Raw genomic sequence first — 21,326 nt, forward strand, 5'->3', positions numbered from 1 at the left:
TATTTATTTATTTGACAGAGAAAGAGAGGGAGAGAGAAAATAGGCGTACCAGGGCCTCCAGCCACTGCAAACGAACTCCAGATGCATGCACCACCCCCCCGTTCATCTGGCTAACATGGGTCCTGGGGAATCGAACCTGGGTCCTTTGGTTTTGCAGGCAAACACCTTAACCACTAAGCCATCTCTCCAGCCCCTTATTTTATCTTTTAAATAGAAAACTAAAGGTACCACAAAATTACAATTCTTAAATTTAGTCCTTCAATGAGGTGGGCTCACATAGTAATTACATTCTCAGTATCAAAGTGAGTAAGGAACCTTTTCCTCAGGAATATTTAGTTCTTACAAATTGCACTTGATTCCCTCTAGAGTTATTTCTCTGGACTGCATGAAAGGGAGGTAATGGCAACATTTTCCTTTTTTTGTTTCTGCCAGGAAAACTGTTGGGTAGATTTTGTTAGCTGCTTCAACTATGAAGAAATAATAATGATAATAATAATAGTAATAAGTAACAGTCAAAGCACAATAGCCTGAAAAGAAAAATACTAGCAATCAACACCGTTTGGGTTTTGAGAATCATCCATCCATGGGAGATGTCTCTGGGAAAAAATGAGGGGAGGCTGGGAAAGGAACTTTAATCCCCCGTTCTCGGAAAGCCCCACAACCCCGTCCCACGCCTTAGGTCTCTCCCTGCCAGGAGGAATCGGTGGACAATCTCCTCCACCGCTCTAGCAGGCCATGAGGGGAACAATGACAACCAGAAATCAACGGCTGTGGCTGCTCCCATCTTAATGGTAAAAGCATTCCCGAGGGGGTGAAGTTGATGCTTTTATTTTCTTCCTTTCTTTCTCTCTCCCTTCTTTCTCTTTCCTTCTGAGCAGACTTAAAAGGAGACACAGAGAGAGAGAGTGCACCAGACTCTTGCCGCTGCAGAAGAACTGCAGGTGCTTGCTTCACCTTGTGCAGCTCATTTTACGTGGGGCCTGAGGAATTGAACCTGGGAAGTAGCCCTTGCAAGTAAGCACCTTTACCCACTGAACCATATCCCGGCACCCTTTCTTTCTTTCCTTCCTTCTTTCTTCTTCCCTTCCTTCCTTCCTTTTCCTTCCTTCCCTTCTTTTTTCTTCTTTTCTTTCCTTCCTTTCTTTTCTTTCCTTCTTCCCTTCCTCTCTCCCTCCCTCCCTTTCTTTTTTTTTTTCTTTTTTTTTTTTTTTTTTCAAGGTAAGGTTTCACTCTAGCCCAGACTGACCTGGATTCACTATGTAGTCTCAGGATGGCCTCGAACTCATGGTGATCCACCTGCCTCTGCCTCCTGAGTGCTGGGATTAAAGGCATGTGCCACCACGCCCAGCTCCCTTTCTAATGAGAGTGTGCACGTTTATATGTATGTGAGAAGGTCACACATGTGTATAGATGACAGAGAGCAATCCCAGCATCCACGTTTTTTGACACAGGGCCTCTAATGGACCTAGAGCTCGCCAAGTAGGCTACCAGTGGCTGGCCAGTGAACCTCAGAAATCCTCCTGTCTCTGCATCCCCAGTGGCTGGGATTACAAGCATGTGCCACTGTGGTAATTTGAATGGATGGCCCCCAGTGTATTCAGGACTTTATGAAAGTTTGTAATTTAGATCTGCAGCTGCCTGGCTGGAGGAGGGGTCACTGGGCGGATGCTAGGGTCCAGCGCTCAGGTGTGTGTGGGCAGGTGGGGGTGGATGTGGAATTCCAGTCTGAAGGTGTGCAGAGTGCCTGAGCTCTGCCCGGAGTTCCTAAGTGCGCTGTGTGGCGTGGCTTTTGGCTTTGGGTGGTGGCTTTGTCTCTCTCTGCTTGGACCTGTGAAAGGGGACCAGCTTCTTCTGCCATTATGGAACTTCTCCTTGATCTGTAGGGTTCAAATAAATTTCCTTCCTCCATAACTGTGCCTAATTTGGAAATTCATCCCAGCACCTGAAGCTGACTACTACAACCACTGGGCTGGACGTTTTCACGTGGGTGCTGGGGATCAAACACGGGTCCTTATGCTTGGGAAGCAAGCAATCTACCCAGTGAGCCATCTGCCCAGCCATGGTGCTACACATCCGGTTATTTCTTATAAGCATTTCTTTCTTTCTTCTTGTGTTTTCTTTTTTTCTTTCTTTTTGGTTTTTCAAGGTAAAGTTTCACTCTAGCCCAGGCTGACCTGGAATCCACTATGTTGTCTCAGGGTGGCCTCCAGCTCACAGTGATCCTCCTACCTCTGCATCCCAAGTGCTGGGATTAAAGGTGTGCACCACCACGCCCAGCTTTTATAAACATTTCTTAATATCTCCTACCCACTGATAAGCAGGACAGAGCAGGTGACAATTTTATGTAAAAACAACAGGTCTAGTCTGCATCTTCAGGGCTCAGAAGACACACCTATCAGGGAAAGCAGTGAAGGACCCAAGCAGTGACGAGTTCATACCCCAGACCAACAACTACAATCACTAGGCTGTATCTCTGTAAGAATGCTGCTGAGAATGAGAATCTGGGGCTGGGGACAGGACTTAGTGATTAAGGACCCAGGTTCGATTCCCCAGGACCCATATAAGCCAGATGCACAAGGGGGCGCACACGTCTGGAGTTCGTTTGCAGTGGCTGGAGGCCCTGGCGCACGCATTCTCTCTATCTATCTGCCTTTTCCTCTTCCTCTTTCCCTAGCTCTCTCAAACAAACAAATAAATAAGTAAAATATATTCTTTTTTAAAAAGAATGAGAATCTTATGAGAAAAAAATCACAGGGCTGAGGAGATGGCTCGGCAGGTAAGAACACTTGTTGCACAGGTATGAGGGCCTGAGGAGATGTGAGTTTGATCCCCAGAACCCACACGAAAAGCTAGGCATGGCCGTGCATGCCCGTCTCCCCAGTTCAGTAAGGAGGAGAGACAATTAAGACTGGTCAGCCAGCCTGACTGACAACAGCAGTGCTGGGTTCAGTCTGACTGTCTCAAGAAAACAAGCAAAAGAGTGACAGAGATGGCTTAATGGTTAAAGCGCTCGCCTGTGAAGCCTAAGGACCCATATCCGATTCCCCATTATTCAAGTAAGGCAGATGCACAAAGTGACACACGCGTCTGGAGTTCATTTGCAGTGGCTAGAGGCCCTGGTGCGCCCATTCTCTCTCTATCTGCCTCTCTCTTTCTCTCAACTAAATAAAATAAAATAAAATATTTTTTAAGTGACAGAGAAGAACACCCAGTGCTCTGTTCTGGCCTGTGCATACACACACACATGCACAGACCCCCCCCCCACACACACACACAGCCAAAAAATACTAATAAAAAAGATAAATCACATTGCCAGGTGGGGTGGTGCATGCCTTTAATCCCAGCACTCGGGAGGCAGAGATAGGAGGATAGTCATGAGTTCAAGGCCACCCTGAGACTATATAGTGAATTCCAGGTTAGCCTGGGCTAGAGTGAGACCCTACCTTGAAAAACCAAAATAAATAAATAACTGGTCTGGGGAGATGGCTCAGTGGTTAAAGGCACTTGCTTGTAAAGCCTGACAGCCTAGGTTCAATTCCCCAGCACCCACATGAAGCCAGATGCACAAAGTGGTGCATATGTCTGGACTTCGTTTGCAGCGGTAAGAGGTCCTGGTGTGCCCCAGCACCCTCACTTTCTCTTTTTCTCTCTGCTGACAAATAAATCAATAAAAATAGTTTTAAAAGATAATAACTAGCCAAGCGTGGTGGCATACACCTTTAATCCCAGCTCGTGGGAGGCAGAGGTAGGAGGATCACCATGAGTTCGAGGCCACCCTGAGACTCCATAGTGAATTTCAGGTCAGCCTGGGCTAGAGTGAAAGCCTACCTTGAAAAATCCAAAAAAAAAAAAAAAAGATAGTAACTAATAAATCACTTCTCTACTATCCTAACTGCCATCTCAAGTCAGGCTTTAGGGCTGAAGAGAGAGCTCAGTGCAGGTACTTGCCTGCAAAACCTAAGTACCCAAGTTCAATTCTCCAGTACCCATGTAAAGCCAGATGCACAAGGTGGTGCCTGAATCTGGAGTTCGTTTGCAGCAGCTAGAGGCCCTGGTGCGCCCATTCTCTGTGTCTGTCTCTCTTTGTCTGTGTCTTTCTCTCTCAACTTGCAAATAAAAAAATAAAAATAAATTTAAGTAAGGATTTAAATGTGTTCACTATGGTATGACACACCCATGCATAAAGTCGTCTCTTTTTTTTTAGTACATGTGGGAATGGCTGGGCACATGGGTGCCACGGGGCACGCAGAGGCCTGAGGACCACCTTGGAGGGCTTGTCTCCTCCTTCCTTCTTTGAGACAGGGCCTCTGCCACGCGTCACTCTCGCTCTTTCATGAGCTTCCAGATGCTCCTGGGTCCTCCCACTGCTGCGGGCGCGTAGGGGTTGAAAATACAGGTGCCACTCCGCATTCAACTTCACACGGACGCTGGCAACTGGGTCGGGTTTGCAGGCTTGCAAGCAAGTGCCTTTAACTGCTGAGCCAGCTCCACGACCCCCGCAAAGTCCTTTTTACAATGGAGGACGGCCTATTTCTTTTTAATCCCTTAGCGGTTAGGCAGCCACTTCCCAATGCCAAACCTCCGGGTCTCCCATGCTTGGGCTCCTGCCACAATCCACAACTTACCTTGCAACCGATGCATCATCGTGCTCCACGTGAAAATCCTTTCAGAGTTAAGCCCCAGATTCATAGCCTCTACCCTCCTGCTAAGGCCCCTTGAAGAAGCTAAGGAAACATTTGGAGGCAGTCAGATCCTGGCACTGGAAGAGCTATGCTACCAAGTCCCCGTTGTGGACAGCTTCACACTGCTGGGACGAACATCCAAACCAGGCACAGGTTGGAGGGGGAAGGGATGTATTGCAGGCTTACAGATTCTGAGGATGCTCCATCACTGGTGGAAGAAGCTGCCTCCGTACAGCCCAGCCGAGAGCAAAAGCTCAGCGAGCAAACACCAGCGCCAGCTCACACTCCAAAAGGCAGCAAGCAGCACACGGACCAGGACACAGCTGAAACCTCTCTGCACCTCACTGGGCTGGAAGTTAGATCCACCCCCTCCACCCCACAAACACACCTGAGGACTGGATTCCAGGATCTGCCCCCAGTGACACCCCCTCCAGCCACGCAGCTAGAGACCCATGTTACCAGGTTGAATAAGACACCTGAGTCTATGGAGGACGTACATTCAAACTACCACAGTCACCATCCGAGAACATCAGACGAAGCTTGGAGGGAAATTTCAAGTGATAGCCAAGGCTATTTCATGGCCGAAAAAGCCTGGAGTTTTCTATCTTCCCGAATGGATATATGAGCACTCCACATTTTCAGGCTAAAATGATTTAGGAAAAAAACAAAAACAAAAACAAACCTCTAGATCGCAAGGCTGTTTAATAAGGGATTAATAAAGTTTAGTTGATAATGGGGAAAAACTCTAACAAATGGTTAATACGCCCTCAGCCTGGTTCAAGAGACCATCTCAAAAGGATATGTGCATCAAAATTTTAAAAAGAGAGAGAGAGAGAGAGAGGACTGGAGAGATGCTTAGTGGCTAAGATGCTTGCCTGCAAAGCCTAAGGACCCAGGTTTGATTCTCGAGTTCCCATGTAAGCCAGGTGCATAAGGTGGTGCATGTGTCTGGAGTTCATTTGCAGTGGCTAGAGGCCCTGGTGTGCCCATTCTCTCTCTATTCACCTCTCTCTTTCTCTCTCAAATAAGTATAAAATATTTAAAAAAGAGAAACAAAAAAAAGTCACTCACGCTGGGTCAGGATAGAAAGATGGGTCATTATTGGGGACATAGGAAGGGACAGCCCCCCCCAGGTACCTGGCTGCAGCCCCTCACTAGCGCAGAGGCAAGAAGCCCAGCACAGCATTGTCACGTGCTGGGAGCTGTAGACACAGATATGATGATACTCCTGTTGCATACAGATATTTTGTGTTAAAATAGCACTGAATTTGGCTTAAGACCCTTACTTAGTAGGGTCTCATTCCTTTTCCCAGACATGTTCTGGGAATCTCAAAACGGCCTATTAACTTTATTTACAGTAGAGATATCTTACCTCCACATTTTCTGGTGATGACCTCAACTATAATCCTGCCAGAGGCCTTCAGAAATCACCTTGCAACCCCATTTAGGTTCCTTACCAACCCTTTGACGATAAGAGCTTCAAAACCCACCGAAATCCTATGTATGACTGTTGTAAAGACACAAACTTAGGGCCGTCTCTCAGAGAAGCCCACAGAAATGCTCCTGCATATTTCCTTCTCACCACCATTTTTCCTCTTAAGACTAGTGCTTAATGTCTCTATTAAAATTCCTTTCATAAACTCCAGGTCTGATTTGTGATGACCCATCCTGAAATTCTTTTCCGCGTGGAAGCCAGGAGCCCAGTTTTGAGTCAAGGTCCCTACAGAACTTGGCAAACTCCTCAGGTTACAGGGCGGCATCCTGCAGCTATATCTCTGTCCCTGGCACCCTCTGACGATAACACAAAGGGAAACTGGCAAAAAGGGTCTATAGCAGCAGGTTCCCTTCCAACGGCCACTTACAGAGCTAGGGGACAGATGGCAGAGGTCCGGGAGCCGGCTGGGGCTTGGGGAGCGGTCCAGCTCTGCAGGGGTGGCACCCCATGGCAGAACAGGGTGGTGCCCCATGCAGTCTGAACCCATGGCACGCAGAGCTCACACAGGGTGTTGGCCTTGACCTGTGGGAAGCATGCGGGAGCCAAGCTTATGAGGCGGGAGCTTGTGTAGCGCGAACCACAGGAAAAAAGCCATTGCGCAGGGGACAGTCCTGATATATTGTAACTGCTCCCATCGCGTCAACAGACACATCTTAATGAGTCCGTTAGAGTTTCTCCCAGTGATGCTGAAATGACTCCAATTTCCATGCAAACGGGAGATTGATTAGACCCTCGTCCAATCCCAGGCACAAGAATGAGAGAAAGGCTCAACATACACAGAGATGATTTTTTTTTTTTTTTGGTCTCTCCAGATAACTCTTATATTTGATATTTTGCGTCCTCTTGAAGCAAAGAGATGAGCAAGTTACAAGTATAATTGCCACCTCCCCGAAGGAGAAGCGCCGACACGAGCCAGGGGGGAGGACGGCCGCTTACCTCCGGCTCCGGCGGCGGCGGGGCGGGCTCCTCGTCTGCAGAGGACGGTAAAACTGCCCACGTGATGTTGGCACTGGCTGAGGGCAGGGAGCCAAAGGTCCCGTTTTTCAGTTGTTCTGTGGAATGTGACTTGGGCCCGTGCCATCCAAGGATGTTTTCTGAAATAAAGACCTAGGATGATGCCAGATGTCCTCCAAATAAAACATTTAGGGGCGAAGGAGCTGGCTCAGTCAGTGGGCACCAGCACTGGCTGAACAAACAGGAGGACCTGAGTTTACTCTCCAGCGCACATGCACAAGACGAGCGTGGACACACACACACACACACACACACACACACACACACACATGCACCTGTCACCCCAGTGCTACGGGGCGTGGAGACTGGAGGATCACTGGGGGCTCACTGGTCAACCAGTCCAACCAAGAAAACAGCTAGCTCCAGGTGCAGTGAGAGGCTGTGCCTTAAGGAAATAAAATGATAGACAAGGGCACCTGAAGTCCTTCTATGGGGCATGCGCATCTGCACACACAGGCGCCAAAAAAGTTAAAAATAAAAAGAAACAGATATAGCTCACGAAGTCGTTGCCCCTTGCTACTTAATGCCACAGTGCTGGGATAAGTTCTGAGTGAGGCATCTGCCTGTGTCTCTAAGAACCCGTTTGTCTACAAAATCAGGATTAGAACCGTCACATCCACAGCTTCCCATCGGATAAGGCTGTTTATCTTCACTTTTCAAAAAAAAAAAAAATATATATATATATATGTATATAAATATATATATATGGATATATGGAGCTGGAGAGCTGGCTCAGCAGTTAAAGGCACTGGCTCACAAACCCTGCTAGCCTGGGTTTGATTCCCCAGTGCCCATATAAAGCCAGATGCACAAAGTGGTGCATGTCTCGGGGTTCATGTCTCTGGGGTTCATGTCTCTTGCAATGGCAAGAGGGCCTGGTGCACCAATTTTCATTCCCTTATGCTCTCACTCTCTCTCTCTCTCTCTTTCTCTCTCCTTACAAATAGATAAAAATAGTAAAAAGTACATTTCCAATCAAAACCAAGTCATTTTATCATTAAAAGGCAAACAGGCTTTTCTAACTGTGGTTTACTGTTTAATAACCATGGTTCAGGAAAGGTGTCTGCATAGACTTTATCAGCAAGGTTCAGGCCACTAAGGCTCCTCACAACACACGCACACACACACATGCACACACACACACACACACACACACACACACGCACACACACACTTGTGGCTCTGCTCGTTCTCCTCTGCTTGGAATTGTGGAGTTCTGTCTGGACCATAGGCAGCTAGGAAGATCTGGATGCCAGAAGCGAGTTCACCTCTTTCCCAATGTGGGGTACAGATTTGAATAGCCTGTGTAGATTATTTTAAGACCCAAGGGGCTGCAATGTCATGGCAGTGGGGGAATCTAAGTTTTTGTTTTGAGAGAGAGAGGGAGAGAATAGGCACACCAGGGCCTCTAGCCACTGCAAACGAACTCCAGATGCATGTGCCGCCTTGTGCATCTGGCTTACGTGGGTACTCGGGAATTGAACCTGGGTCCTTAGGCTTCGTAGGCAAGAGCCTTAACCACTAAGCCATCTCTCTAGTGTCTTAAGTCTTAAAAGAATCAGAAGCAGAGGAGACAAATTACCCACTGAGAGGTTTCTGGGTCCCTCTATATCACAACTTCCAACCATGTTTCTCGATGAAGATGGTTAAAGACAGAAGGACGGGTAAACAGGGTGAAGGGAAACGTGATTTTAGGGGTACTGTTCCATCTGCTCTCCCCCCAAGTGGTTTCAATTTCAACCTGTCGCTACATCCAAAATCCTGCCGTTGCAGCTCTGTCCCTTCAGGCCCTTGAAGTTACCAGAGACTCAGTGAAAATTAAGGGGAAACATGTTTGCTGGAATTGGACCTTAATTTTTTTAAGGGATTAATTTTAGGACTAAGAAAATGGCTCAGGCTTTTACATATGTAGGAGTTTTAGAATGAGCTCGTTCCATCCAGAGCCCAGAAGTCACAAGACAGAGTAACAGACCACGGCACATTCCCAAGGGAGACCTCAGCATTCCACCAGATGAGGGAAACACCTAGAAGCTAGACTCAGACATGTTCACTCCACCTGGATCTTCCAGGCAGAGAAGGGAGAGAAAGCTAAGGAGCTGAGTGTCTGAATTCCTCTGCTCTGTGCCTAAGTTCACATGGATCCTCTCGGAGCCTGAATCAAGCTGGAAGTTTTCTGTTTTGTTTTGTTTTCTTTTCTTTTCTTTTCTTTTCTTTGTTTTGTTTTGTTTTGTTTTCCCACAGGAGACATCAGAGGGAAACTGGCTCAATGTAGCTCTGTATCGATGCTAATTTGCTGACTTGCTTCATTTCTTTTTTGAGAAAGGGTCTTATGCAGCCTAGGCTAGCCTCATATTCACGATGTAGCTGAGGCTGACCTTGAACTCCTGATCCTCCCGCCTCCAATTTCAAGTGCTGGGGTTATAGATATGTCCCATCACACCTGGCCTGAACTTACTGATTATGACCATGGTGCTGTCTATACAGGAGACACATATAGATACAGATGTGCATGAATAGGCATTCGTATGTGCGCCCATGGGCACGTGGAGACTGATGTCACGCGTCTTCCTGTATCGCTCCCCACCTTACTTTGCGGGGGAAGAGCCTCTCATTGAACCCAGGGCTCTAGACTGGCCAGTCAGCAAGCCCCAAGATCCTGTCTCCACCTCTCCAGTGCTGGGATTACAGGCACATGTGACGCCTTCTGTGGATGCTGGAGATCTGAGCTCAGCTCCTCACGTTTATGCAGTGGACACTTTGTCTACGGGAGATATTCCCAGCCTCAGGAATGGCCACTTTGTTTTTGTTCTGGGTCTTTTTGGTTTTTTTGTTTTTTAATTTCAGGCAAGGTCTCACTCTCTAACCTGGAACTCACTCTATAGCTCAGGCTGGCCTCGAACTCATGGCAGTCCTCCTACCTCAGCCTCTCCAGGGCGAGGATTGTAGTTGGTGCCACTATGCCCTGGTGAAGGTATGCTCTTTAAACAAAGTCACACAGAAACACTTAAGGGTGAAGAGATATCGTCAAATCTTTAACGTGGCTAAAAATAATCATAATACGCTTCACAGAGCAAATAAAGATGAAGTAAATACCATAAAATGCTCCCATTGAAGGAATTTGGGAGAATATAGGAGAACTTTCCATACTATTCTTGCAACTTTCTTTGAAGTCTGAAATCGAGTTTTTTTTTAATATCATTGAGCGAGGCCTGGACTCAGTTGCTCAGGCTGATCTCAAGTTACTACGTAGTCCACATTGGCTTCGAACTCACACCAATCCTCCTGCCTCTTAAGCCTCCAGAGGGCTGTGTGTATGCCACCACGCCCCGTTCTGAGCTTGTTTTCAGAGTAAACTAACTGTGTACCTGCCGCGAAAGACATGTGGAGCTGACAGAACCCAGGCTGGTGCAGCCCAGAGGACCAGGACCTCCTGGTGGTGCAGCTCCGGATGGAACACAGAGCCCCGAGCAGGAGAGACAGCCTGTCCCGCCCTCAGCTGGGTGGCCTCAGACCAGGGTAAGTCACTAGCTGCTCTGCCCCTCAGCACCTCATCCAAAACATGGGAATAGTTGTATCCATTCTTTTTAAATTATTTTTTAAATTTTATTTTGTTTGTTTTTTGAGGTAGGGTCTCAGTCTAGCCCAGGCCGATCTGGAATTCACTATGGAGTCTCAGGGTGGCCTCGAACTCACGGCAATCCTCCTACCTCTGCCTCTCAAGTGCTGGGATTAAAGGCGTGCGTCACCATGCCAGGCTCTTTTTTAAATTTTTATTTATTTATTTGACAGAAAGAGGGGGAGAGAGAGAGAGAGAGAGAGAATGGGCATACCAGGGCCTCCAGCCTCTGCAAACAAACTCCAGACACATGCGGCCCCTGGTGCATCTGGTTAATGTGGGTTCTAGGGAATCGATCCAGGGTCCTTTGGCTTTGCAGGCAAATGCCTTAGCCACTAAGCCATCCCTCCAGCCCTAGTTGAATCCATCCTGTAAGGATTTCATGTGCTCTGAACACTAGTGGGACCTGAGCTCAGCAAACAACTCTGGGCACGAGGAGGAGAAATTCAAAAGACTCAACACACGGATGGTCACCACTGAAACCCCAACCACGCTTTTAATCTTCAGTGAGACAGAGTACAACGGGCCCTGGGGAGAAGTCTGAAATACACACTGTCACCCATTGCCTCATTATGTGTTTTATACGTAAGTTATCTGTCTCTTTGTTAAATGACCCTGGGATGACAAAGATCAACAGGCTAGGGGACCCCTTAGGGGTACGGTGACACGCTTAGCAAGCAAGAAGTTCTGAGTTCAACCCCTAATACTAAATGCATCACAAAGGCTTCTGTGATGATATTAATTGTGAAACTTTATATATGACAAGACCATCTTAAGCTACTGTGATTGTAGATAGACAGATATTGTGTTTAAAAAATTTTTTTTTAAATTTTAGAGATAGAAAGATAGGGAGAGAGAATTGGCATGTCAAGGCCTCAGCCACTGAAATTGAACTCCAGACACTTGTGCCACCTAGTGGGCAGGTGTGACCTTACGCTTGCCTCACCTTTGTGTGTCTGGTTTACGTGAGATCTGGAGAATCAAACATGGGTCCTTAGGCTTTGCAGGCAATTGCCTTCACCACTAAGCAATTCTCCAGCCCAGACACTGTGTTTTTGAGACAGGGTCTCACTCGAGCCCAGGCTGACCTGGAACTCTCTGTAGCCCAAGGTCACCTCAAATTCACAGCAATCCTCCTGCCTCAGCCAACCGAGTGCTAGGATCAAAGGCGCATGGTACCGCACCTTGTCTTTGATATTCGTTACTGAATTTAGTCTTCGCTAACAACTTTATGTCTGCATGTTAAGGGAGCGTGCTGCGGCCTCATATCGGGAGAGGAGCGAGAAACACTCCAGCCTTCCCGCGGCTGCCCCTGAGGGGACCTGCATAAAGCTGTCCTGGGGATGGGTGACCAGGACAGACAAGTGAGGCTGTGTGCTGACTACAGTGACTGATAAATTGTAGCAGGTGGATACCATGGAAACACTGGATGGAGGGTACTCAACAATGGATCTGAAAGACAAAAAGCTACGGACAAGGGCTACAAAAAGAACAAAGCCTATACAGCAAATGTGAAAGGAGTTTCAAAGTATTTGTGTGCACACATTAACTGCATTTTTTTTTTTCAAGGCAGGGTCTCACTCCAGCCCGGGCTGACCTAGAACTCACCCTTATAGCTCCCGGCTGGCCTTGAACTCATGGCGATCCTCCTACCTCAGCCTCCCCAGTGTTGGGATTAAAGGTGTGTGCCACCAAGCCCATCACATTAACTGTATTTTCAAACTATTTACTTACTGGGGCTAGAGAGATGGGTCAGAGGTTAAAAACTTGCTTGCAAAGCCTGACGGAAGCAGGCTCGATTCACCAGTACACACATCTAGCCAGATGCACACAAAGTGGAGCATGCATCTGGAGTCCTTTGCAATAGCAAGAGTGGTGCATGCGTCTGGAGTGTATTTGCAGTAGCAACAGGTCTGGGTGCACCCATTCTCTCCACCCCTCATAAACAATATTTTTAAAATTATTTCACTTATTTAATTTATCCATTTGCATGTGTGCATGTGTATGCATGTTGATGGCCATGCACGTGTCACGGTGCACATGTGGGGATCAGGGGACACCTCGGCAGTGTCTGTGCTCTTCTTCTTCCTTCTTTGAGACAGGTCTCTTGCCACTGCAAATGAAAACCAGTCTAGAGCTGGAGAGATGGCTTAGCGGTTAAGTGCTCATCTGTGAAGCCTAAGGACCCCGGTTCGAGGCTCGATTCCCCAGGACCCACGTTAGCCAGAGGCACAAGGAGGCGCACGCGTCTGGAGTTCGTCTGCAGTGGCTGGAGAACCTGGAGTGCCCATTTCTCTCTCACATAAATAGATAGATAGATAGATAGATAGATAGATAGATAGATAGATAGATATAGATATAGATATAGATATGTAGATATATAAAAGCAAAGAAAACCAGTCCAGCTGCCCTGCAAGCTTGAGATTCTCTCGGCCCTGCTTCCCACTGTCACGGGGACTTTGGGGTCATGGACGCATGTGCCACTTTGCATCGGGCTGGGTAGGCTCAGACTCAGGCAAACACACTTTGCAAGCAAGCTCTTTTAACTGCTGAGCCAGCTCCCCAGCCCAGTGAGTTTTTTAATAGGCTACTGCACTGCTAATTTGGAAAAGCAAAAGATATCCCAAACTGGAGGGGGTTGGGAAGAGACACAATGGATCAGAAAGGAAGGCTAGCTGAGCATGGCACACACCTATAAGTCTGAAACAGGAGAATCGCCGTGAGTTCAACAACATCCTGAGCTACATAATGAGTTTAAGAACAGGCTGGGCTACACTGCAAGACCCTGTGTCAAAAAGCCAATGAGGGCTGGAGAGATGGCTGAGTGGTTGGGTCACTTGCTTCCAAAGCCTAAGGACCCATGTTCAGCTCTCTAGATCCCACATAAGCAAGCCACATAAAGGTGAGGCAAGTGCAAAGTCTCACACACCCACCAGGTGGCGCAAGTGTCTGGAGTTCGATTGCAGTGGCTGAGGCCCTGGAATGCCAATTCTCGCTCACTTGCTCACTCTGTCTCTTGCTCTCTCTCTGTTAAAAAAAAAAAAAAAGCAGGGCTGGAGAGATGGCTCAGCAGTTAAAGGGATTTGCTCGCAAAGTCTGGCGGCACAGGTTCAGTTCTCCAGTACCCGTGTAAAGCCAGACGCCCAAAGTGGCACATGCATCTGGAGTTCCTATGAAATGGCAAGAAGTCCAGGTGTGCCCATGCCCATTCTCTCTCTAGTAAATAAACATGAATGAATGAATGAATGGGGACGGCGGTGGGAGGCACACAAGCTCAAACTGGGCAATCTACATCCTGACCAGACGAGCACGGGGCACGGGGACAGGGCGCCTCACCTGGGGCCCCCGGCTTCTGGCTGGGGGGGCCTGCCTGGCGCACACTCTGCTGTAACAGGGTGAGGCACTCCCCAAGGCAGCTGAGGGTGGCAGCGGAGGTAGCTTTTAGGAGCAGCAGGTCCTGGTCCAGGGAAGTGAGGGGGCCAGAGCCTGGCAGGGACTCGATGGCGTGCACAAGGTTTTTCTGCTGTCCTTCCACGTGATTCATCATCTGGAAAACAAGGAAGAGGCAGGTGGTGAAGGACGGACGGTCTCTTTCCACAGGGCTGGCGAGCCAGCATGAAGCAGGCAGAGACAAGCAAATTCAGCCTATGAAGTGCTTGGTACACAGTGGGCCTTTGCTGTGATACTCAGCCAGCGTGCCCCATCTGAATCCATCTGTCAATTCTAAGACAATGCTAGGACAGCAGAGCCAAAAGAACCATCGGGACCCTGGGGACCCCTTCACAGAGGACCCTGGGGATCCCTTTACAGATATGTAGTAGGCAGGCCAACAGCAAATCCATCAAAGCAAAAGTCTTGGGTTGAGGATATAGCTCAGTGGGCAGACTGCTTGCCCAGTGAGAGCCTGGGTTCCATACCCAGTACCACATACAACCACTTTTAGGGCTGGAGAGATGGCTCAGCAGTTAAGGCATTTGCTCGCCGAGCCTAAAGACCCGAGTTTCATTCCCTAATACTCATGGAAGGCCAGATGCCCAAAGTGGCACATGCACCTAAGTCCATTTGCAGCAGCTGGAGGCCCTGGTGCACCCATTCTCTCAGTCTGTCTCTCTTCTGCTTGCAAATAAATAAAATAAAAATATTTTTTAAAAAGTTGCAGGGCTAGAGGGGTGGATCAGCTGTTAAGGTGCTTATCTGCAAAATCTAATAACCCAGGTTCAATTCCCCAGGACCCACGTAAAGCCAGCTGCACAAAGTGGTGCATGCATCTGGAGTTTGTTTGCAGCAGCTAGGGACCCTGGCACGCCCACTTGTTTGTCTCCCTTCTCTCCCCCACCCCCACCACAAATAAATAAATTAATTAAATATATTTATTAAAAGTTGTAAACCCAGCCCTTGGGATGTGTAGGCAGGAAGGTAAGAAGTTTGAGGTCATTCCATGGCTACATGGTAGGTTTGAGGCCAGCCTGGGATACATGAGATCTGTGAAAAATAAAATCAGAGCCAGGCGTGGTGGCGCACGCCTTTAATCCCAGCACTCGGGAGGCAGAGGTAGGAGGATCGCCGTGACTTTGAGGCCACCCTGAGACTCCATGGTGAATTCCAGGTCAGCCTGGGCCAGAGTGAGACCCTACCTTGAAAAACCAAAAATAAATAAATAAATAAATAAAAATAAAATCAGGAGCTGGGGAGACGGCTTAGCAAGTAAAGTGCTTTCTGCACAAGAATGGGGACCTGAGTTTAGATCTCCAGCACCCGTATGGAAAGGCAGGCATGGGACACACCGATAATTCCAGCGTTGGTGAAGCGGAGACAACGGGACCCCGGGGTCTGACAAGCTAGTCTATTGTACTTGGTGAGCGTCAGGTTCAGTGTCTCAAAGAATAAGAGCAAATGATAAAGACACCAGCCGTCAACCTCTGGCCTCCACACACATGCATTCACACGTGCACATGTATCACACACACGTGTAGCCACACATAATGGGAACATGCATATATACACATGATCACCCTACACACATACATCGGCCAAAAAACAAAACCCATCAGAAGTTCTTGTCACCTTCCGTGGGAGTTAACTATGAGCTGATGAGGATCAGTAGGTACACTGGGGCTTTCCTTCAGGATGAGAGCAATTATTTTTGCTCTGCCTCCAGCCCTTGGTAACCACATTTTCTGAGGTAGATTAATAAAAGCGAAAACAGAAGGGGCTGGGGAGATGGCTCAGTGGTTAAGGTGCTTGCCTGCAAAGCCTAAGGACCAGAGTTTGATTCCCCAGTACCCATTAAAGCCAGATGCACAAGGTGGCGCATGAGCCTGGAGTTCATTTGCAGTGGCTAGAGGCCCTGGTGTGCCCATTCTCTCTCTCTCTCTCTCTCTCTCTCTGTGTGTGTGTGTGTGTGTGTGTGTGTGTGGTGTCTATCTCTGCCCCTCTCACTTGCAAATAAATAAAATATTTTTTACAAAATAATATCAGAAGCTGGTGTGAGTAAGCCCATGGTGAGGCCAGTGCCAAGCCATCCCGTTCCCAGTTACTATGCAGGACATGACATCCTGTCATCTGTGCGAGACGCGAGGAGGAAGAACTGAAGAGCCAGGCTCCCGGCCCGGCCTCCCCGCAGCAAACCGAGATTTCCGCATGCGTGGCCTGGCTTCAGCGCATGGGCAAACGGTGGTCTGATTGTGTCTTTGAACTGGCAATCCAAGGAGAAGGAACTCCATGGAGAGCTAGAAAACATGGAACGGTTATCTCGTGAAGTTCGCGTCCCCTCGTGGTTTACAGCTTGTCCCATTAAACAAGATGATGTCCATAAGGCGCTTAACTCCAGCTCTGAGACAAGAGGGAGCAGAGGTGACTGCCCAAGGTCACAGGACTGCTGGCGCAGAGCAAAACAAAACGCCTGTTCTCAGGACTCTATTCTATTGCTTTTCAGGATATATTTTCTTTTCCTTCCTTCCTTCCTTCCTTCCTTCCTTCCTTCCTTCCTTCCTTCCTTCCTTTCTTTCTTTCTTTCTTTCTTTCTTTCTTCTGTCTTTCTGCTTGTTTTTTTTAATTCATTTTATTTATTTATTTGAAAGACAGGGAGAGGAAGAGGCAGAGAGAAAGAAAGAATTGGCATGCCAGGGCCTCCAGCCACTGCAAACGAATTCCAGATGCATGTGCTCCCTTGTGCACCTGGCTTGTATGTGCCCCCTTGTGTATCTGGCTTATGTGGGTCCTGGGGAATTGAACCAGGGTCCTTAGGCTTCGCAGGCTAATGCCTTAACTGCTAAGCCATTTCCTCAGCCCCTTTCTGCTTGTTTTTGTATGTGTTTGTGTACGTGTGTATGGTGAGCGTGCATGTGTGCATGCTTATGTCTGTGCATGCACATGTGTGTGAAGGCCAGGGGTCAACATCGGGGAGCTTCCTCAGATGCTCCCCGTCTTATTCTGAGCCGGGGTCTCTCGCCGAACGTGCAGCTCACTGACTGAGCTGGACTAACAGTCGGCCTGCCCAAGTGTCTTCCTGCCTCTGTCCCCCCAGCACTGAGATCACAGGTGACCACCACTCCGGGTAGCATTGTACAGGAGTGCTGGAGATGGGAACTCAGGTCCTCTACGTCCCCGTGAGCTGACGGTCAGAGAGGCCCATAACCAACCCCTCAACACAACACAGACAGTCGCCACTGCTCTTGGTTGCCCACTGGAACTAGATGCTAGGACACTACTGCTGAATATACCACAGGCTTTGGTTGCAGGACACTGAGAAATCAAGTGGGAACTGAGTTGGAAGCCTCCTCCCTGCTGGCTAGCTGGCTGGGGCTAGAAAAGGCTATGCAGATTGTGGGGGGATGGCTGGGGGGAGAAAAGTCGTTACAATCTTACCCAGCAGCAGAGCCTGCAAGTTATATAACTGACCAGCTAGGCAACAGTGGCAAGGCTGTTATGGGGGTAACCAACTGTTCTCGGATTGGACCTGAGGCCTCTTCCACAGGGGGGAATTCCTGCCTGGTACTGAAAACCTAATCAAAAGTCTATGTCTGGGGTGGCCATAGGCCCTAAGGGGGAAGATACTATTGTTGTTTGGCTAAATAGGTCTGTTGGGCTCTTCAAATTGCCCTGTAAGTGTGTGTGTGTTTAGTCTCACAGATCAGTTCTGCGGTCACCTTCAGTTAGAGAAACCTCTTGTTGCAGATGGTGACTACGAGGAAGACTCAAAACTCATCAGTGTGCTGTCAACAAGTGACTGTGGCATGCTCAATGCTAAACAGGAAGTTTGTATCACCGCCTCCCAGCCTCAGGGGACATGGCAGAAGAGGGGGCAGAAAGAAAGGAAGAGCCAGAGGATGGGGAGGAGTGCTTTGTAATGGTGTCTTCCAGACATGAAGTGGTCATTACATTCATGACCTCACAGCTGTTAGGACCTGCACAATATTGGGCCCATCAACATCCCGTCATGGATGGTGGAGGAGGGGGAAAAAGACATCAAAATAGAAGATGAGCTTCCTGGGAGAAAAAAGAGGAAAGGAGGGAGCAAAAATATTTTTAAAAAGGAAAAGAAAGCTCTGGTTGTCATGCTTGGTTGGCAAGTACTTTCCCCACTGAGCCATCTCCTCAGCCCTGCTTCATTCAGGTTTTTCCTTAAAAGCTGTGCTCAGTTTGGAGGAATATCTCTATTTTATTATTTGATTTGATTTTAGAGAGAGAGAGAGAGAGAGGGAGAGAAAGAGAATCGGCGCACCAGAGCCTCAGCCACTGATATCGAAGTCCAGAGACTTCCGCCACCTTGTGGGTGTGTGCAACCTGTGCTACCTTTGTGTGACTTGCTCACGTGGGATCTGCAGAGTTGAACATGGGTCCTTAGGCTTCACAGGCAAGCGCCTTAACCACTAAGCAATCTCCCCAGCCCAGAGTATCTTGCTCCATCACTGTTACCTGCCTTCCCAGAGGATCCCTGCCACCAACATGAGGAGACCAGCTGAGAAGGAGCAGTAATTCAGTTAGGACCGGTGGACTTGAACCTAAAACTGACTCCACATGGGAAAGTCTCCCACAGACTCATGTGTTTGGACACTCAGTCCCCTGCTGCTGGGAACTTCTGGGATGGTCCAGCAGTGGAGCCTCGATGAAGGAAGTGGGTCACTGGAGGTCAGGCCTTGAAGGTTACAGCCTTCCCTACTTCAAGAGAACCTCTCTCTGCTTCCTGGTCCTCTGAGATGTGAGCAAGTGGCTGCCTCACTCCCCATGCCAAGGAACCAATGTCACAACGGGTCGACTGTGTCCTCTCTAACTGTAAGTCAGAAGCACAGTCTCTTCCCTTAAGGCGCTTCCAGCCGGGTATTTGGTCACAGTGACAAGGAAGGTAACCAGGATGTCGTACTTAGGGTTTTTGTTCCCTTTGGGAACAGATGAACACCAATTTTCTATCATAACTGGCAATCCCACTTAGCAGGTGTCATCACATCAAAATGTGATTTTTCTTTTTAAGACTGAGAGGATGGCTCAGTAGTTAAAGCCACTTGTTTGCAAAGCCTGCTGGTCTGGGTTGGCCCAGGTTCAATTCTCCAGTGCCCACGTAAAGCCAGACGCACAAAGTGACACATGCATCTGGAATTCATTTGCAGTGGCAAGAGTCCTGGTGTAGCCATTCTCTCTCTCTCTCTCTCTTCACAGATAAATAAATAGAAATATACATTTCTAAAACACCAACATCAGCTCAGGAGGTAAAGTACTTACCACACAAGTATGACCTGAGTTCAGATCCCCAGTATCCACATAAAAATCAGGACATGGTAACAGGTGTCTGTAATCCCAGTGCCAGGGAGGCAGAGACAAGTGGATGCCCTGTACACACTGACCAGCTAGGCAAGCTTTATGCTCAGTTGGGAGAGCCTGTCTCAAAAAAATAAAAAAGAGAGCTGGAGAGATGACTTAGCAATTAAGCATTTGCCTGTGAAGCCTAAGGACCCTGGTTCGAGGCTCGATTCTCCAGGACCCACGTTAGACAGATGCACAAGGGGGCTCACGTGTCTGGAGTTCGTTTGCAGTGGCTGGAGGGCCTGATGCGCCCATTCTCTCTCTCTCTCTCTTTCTGCCTCTTTTCCTCTGTCTGTCACTCTCAAATAAATAAATAAAAATAAACAAAAAAATTTTAAAACTGAAAAAGAGAGCTGGGCATGTTGGCACATGCCTTTAATCCCAGCATTCAGGAGGCATAGGTAGGAGGATTTCTGTGAGTTCGAGGCCACCCTGAGACTATATAGTGAATACGAGGTCAGCCTGGACTAGAGTGAGACCCTACCTTGAAAAACCAAAATAAGCCAGGCGTAGAGGCGCACGCCTTTAATCCCAGCACTCGGGAGGCAGAGGTAGGAGGATTGCCGTGAGTCCGAGGCCACCTTGAGACTCCATAGTGAATTCCAGGTCAGCCTGAACTAGAGTGAAACCCTACCACAAAAAAACAAATAAATAAAAATAAAAAAGAGGCTGGAGAAATGGCTTAGCAGTTAAGGTGTTTGCCTGCAAAGCCAAAGGACTCAGGTTCAATTCCCCAGGACCCACGTAAGCCAGATGCACAAGGGGCACATGTATCTGGAGTTCGTTTGCATTGGCTAGAGGCCCTGGCACACCCATTCTCGCGCTCTCTCTCTCTCTCTGCCTCTCTCCTTTCTCTCTGCTTGCAAGTAAATAAAACCTAAAAAAATTTTAAAAGGAAGGCTCAAGAGATGGCTCAGCACTTAAAGCACTTGCTTGAAAAGCCTAACAACCTTGGTTTGGCTGCCCAGTACCCATGTAAAGTTATATGCACAAGTTGGCGTGTGTATGTGCAGTTCGTTTGTAGCAGCAGGAGGCCCTAATGGGCCCATTCTGTCTGTCTCTCTTCTCTCCATCTCTCTCTGTTTGCAGTTAAATAAATAAAAAGATTAAAAGCTTCTGGGTTTAAAATAAATAAAAATAAAAAAGAGTGACTGAGGAAGATACGTGATGATGACATTTGGCCTCTAGGCACCTGCACACACACACACACACACACACACACACACACACACACTAAACCATCAATATTCACACCTATTGTAGCAATTATCTTCTCACTGCTGGTGGGGAAACACCAAGAGCGGATATGGAAGGAAAGGGTTTATTTTGTTATAGTCTTGAGGGAAAGCCCCATCATGGCTGGACATCACAGGAGAGAGCAGCAAGAGTAAGGAAGCTTGGGCAAGAGGGAGCTGGGCTTCAACACCCCAAAGCCCACGCCCAGCAACACCCCTCCTCCAGCAAGCCTCCATTCCCACACTGCCAGCAACTGGGGACCGAGAATGAGGCTTAACCACAAACACACGAGCCTGTGGGGACCCTTCACATTCAACCCCCCCCCCCCCACGCTGCAGAGACGCTGCTTGGAACAGTCTCACTTCACTGGTCAAAGAAGTCGGCTTCTGTGGATTCCGGAGGTTACATCTAGTTATCCTGGCTCCTCCCTCAGCACTCAGAACATTCCAGGGACTCAGTAAATACACATTTCTCCTTCAGTCCT

General features: G+C 48.2%; 1 protein-coding gene across 1 annotated transcript in view; it reads right to left on the reverse strand.

Annotated features, from left to right (window-relative positions):
- Positions 1–21,326, reverse strand: part of Osbpl10 (oxysterol binding protein like 10) — a 323,158-nt gene that overhangs the window by 76,886 nt on the left and 224,946 nt on the right. Inside the window, 2 exon segments of the mRNA XM_045136894.1 lie at positions 7,114–7,271; positions 14,144–14,354. Coding sequence (XP_044992829.1) covers positions 7,114–7,271; positions 14,144–14,354 — 369 coding nt within the window.

Source organism: Jaculus jaculus, chromosome 17 (assembly GCF_020740685.1).
Source record: "Jaculus jaculus isolate mJacJac1 chromosome 17, mJacJac1.mat.Y.cur, whole genome shotgun sequence".
In the NCBI taxonomy this organism is placed as follows: domain Eukaryota; kingdom Metazoa; phylum Chordata; class Mammalia; order Rodentia; family Dipodidae; genus Jaculus; species Jaculus jaculus.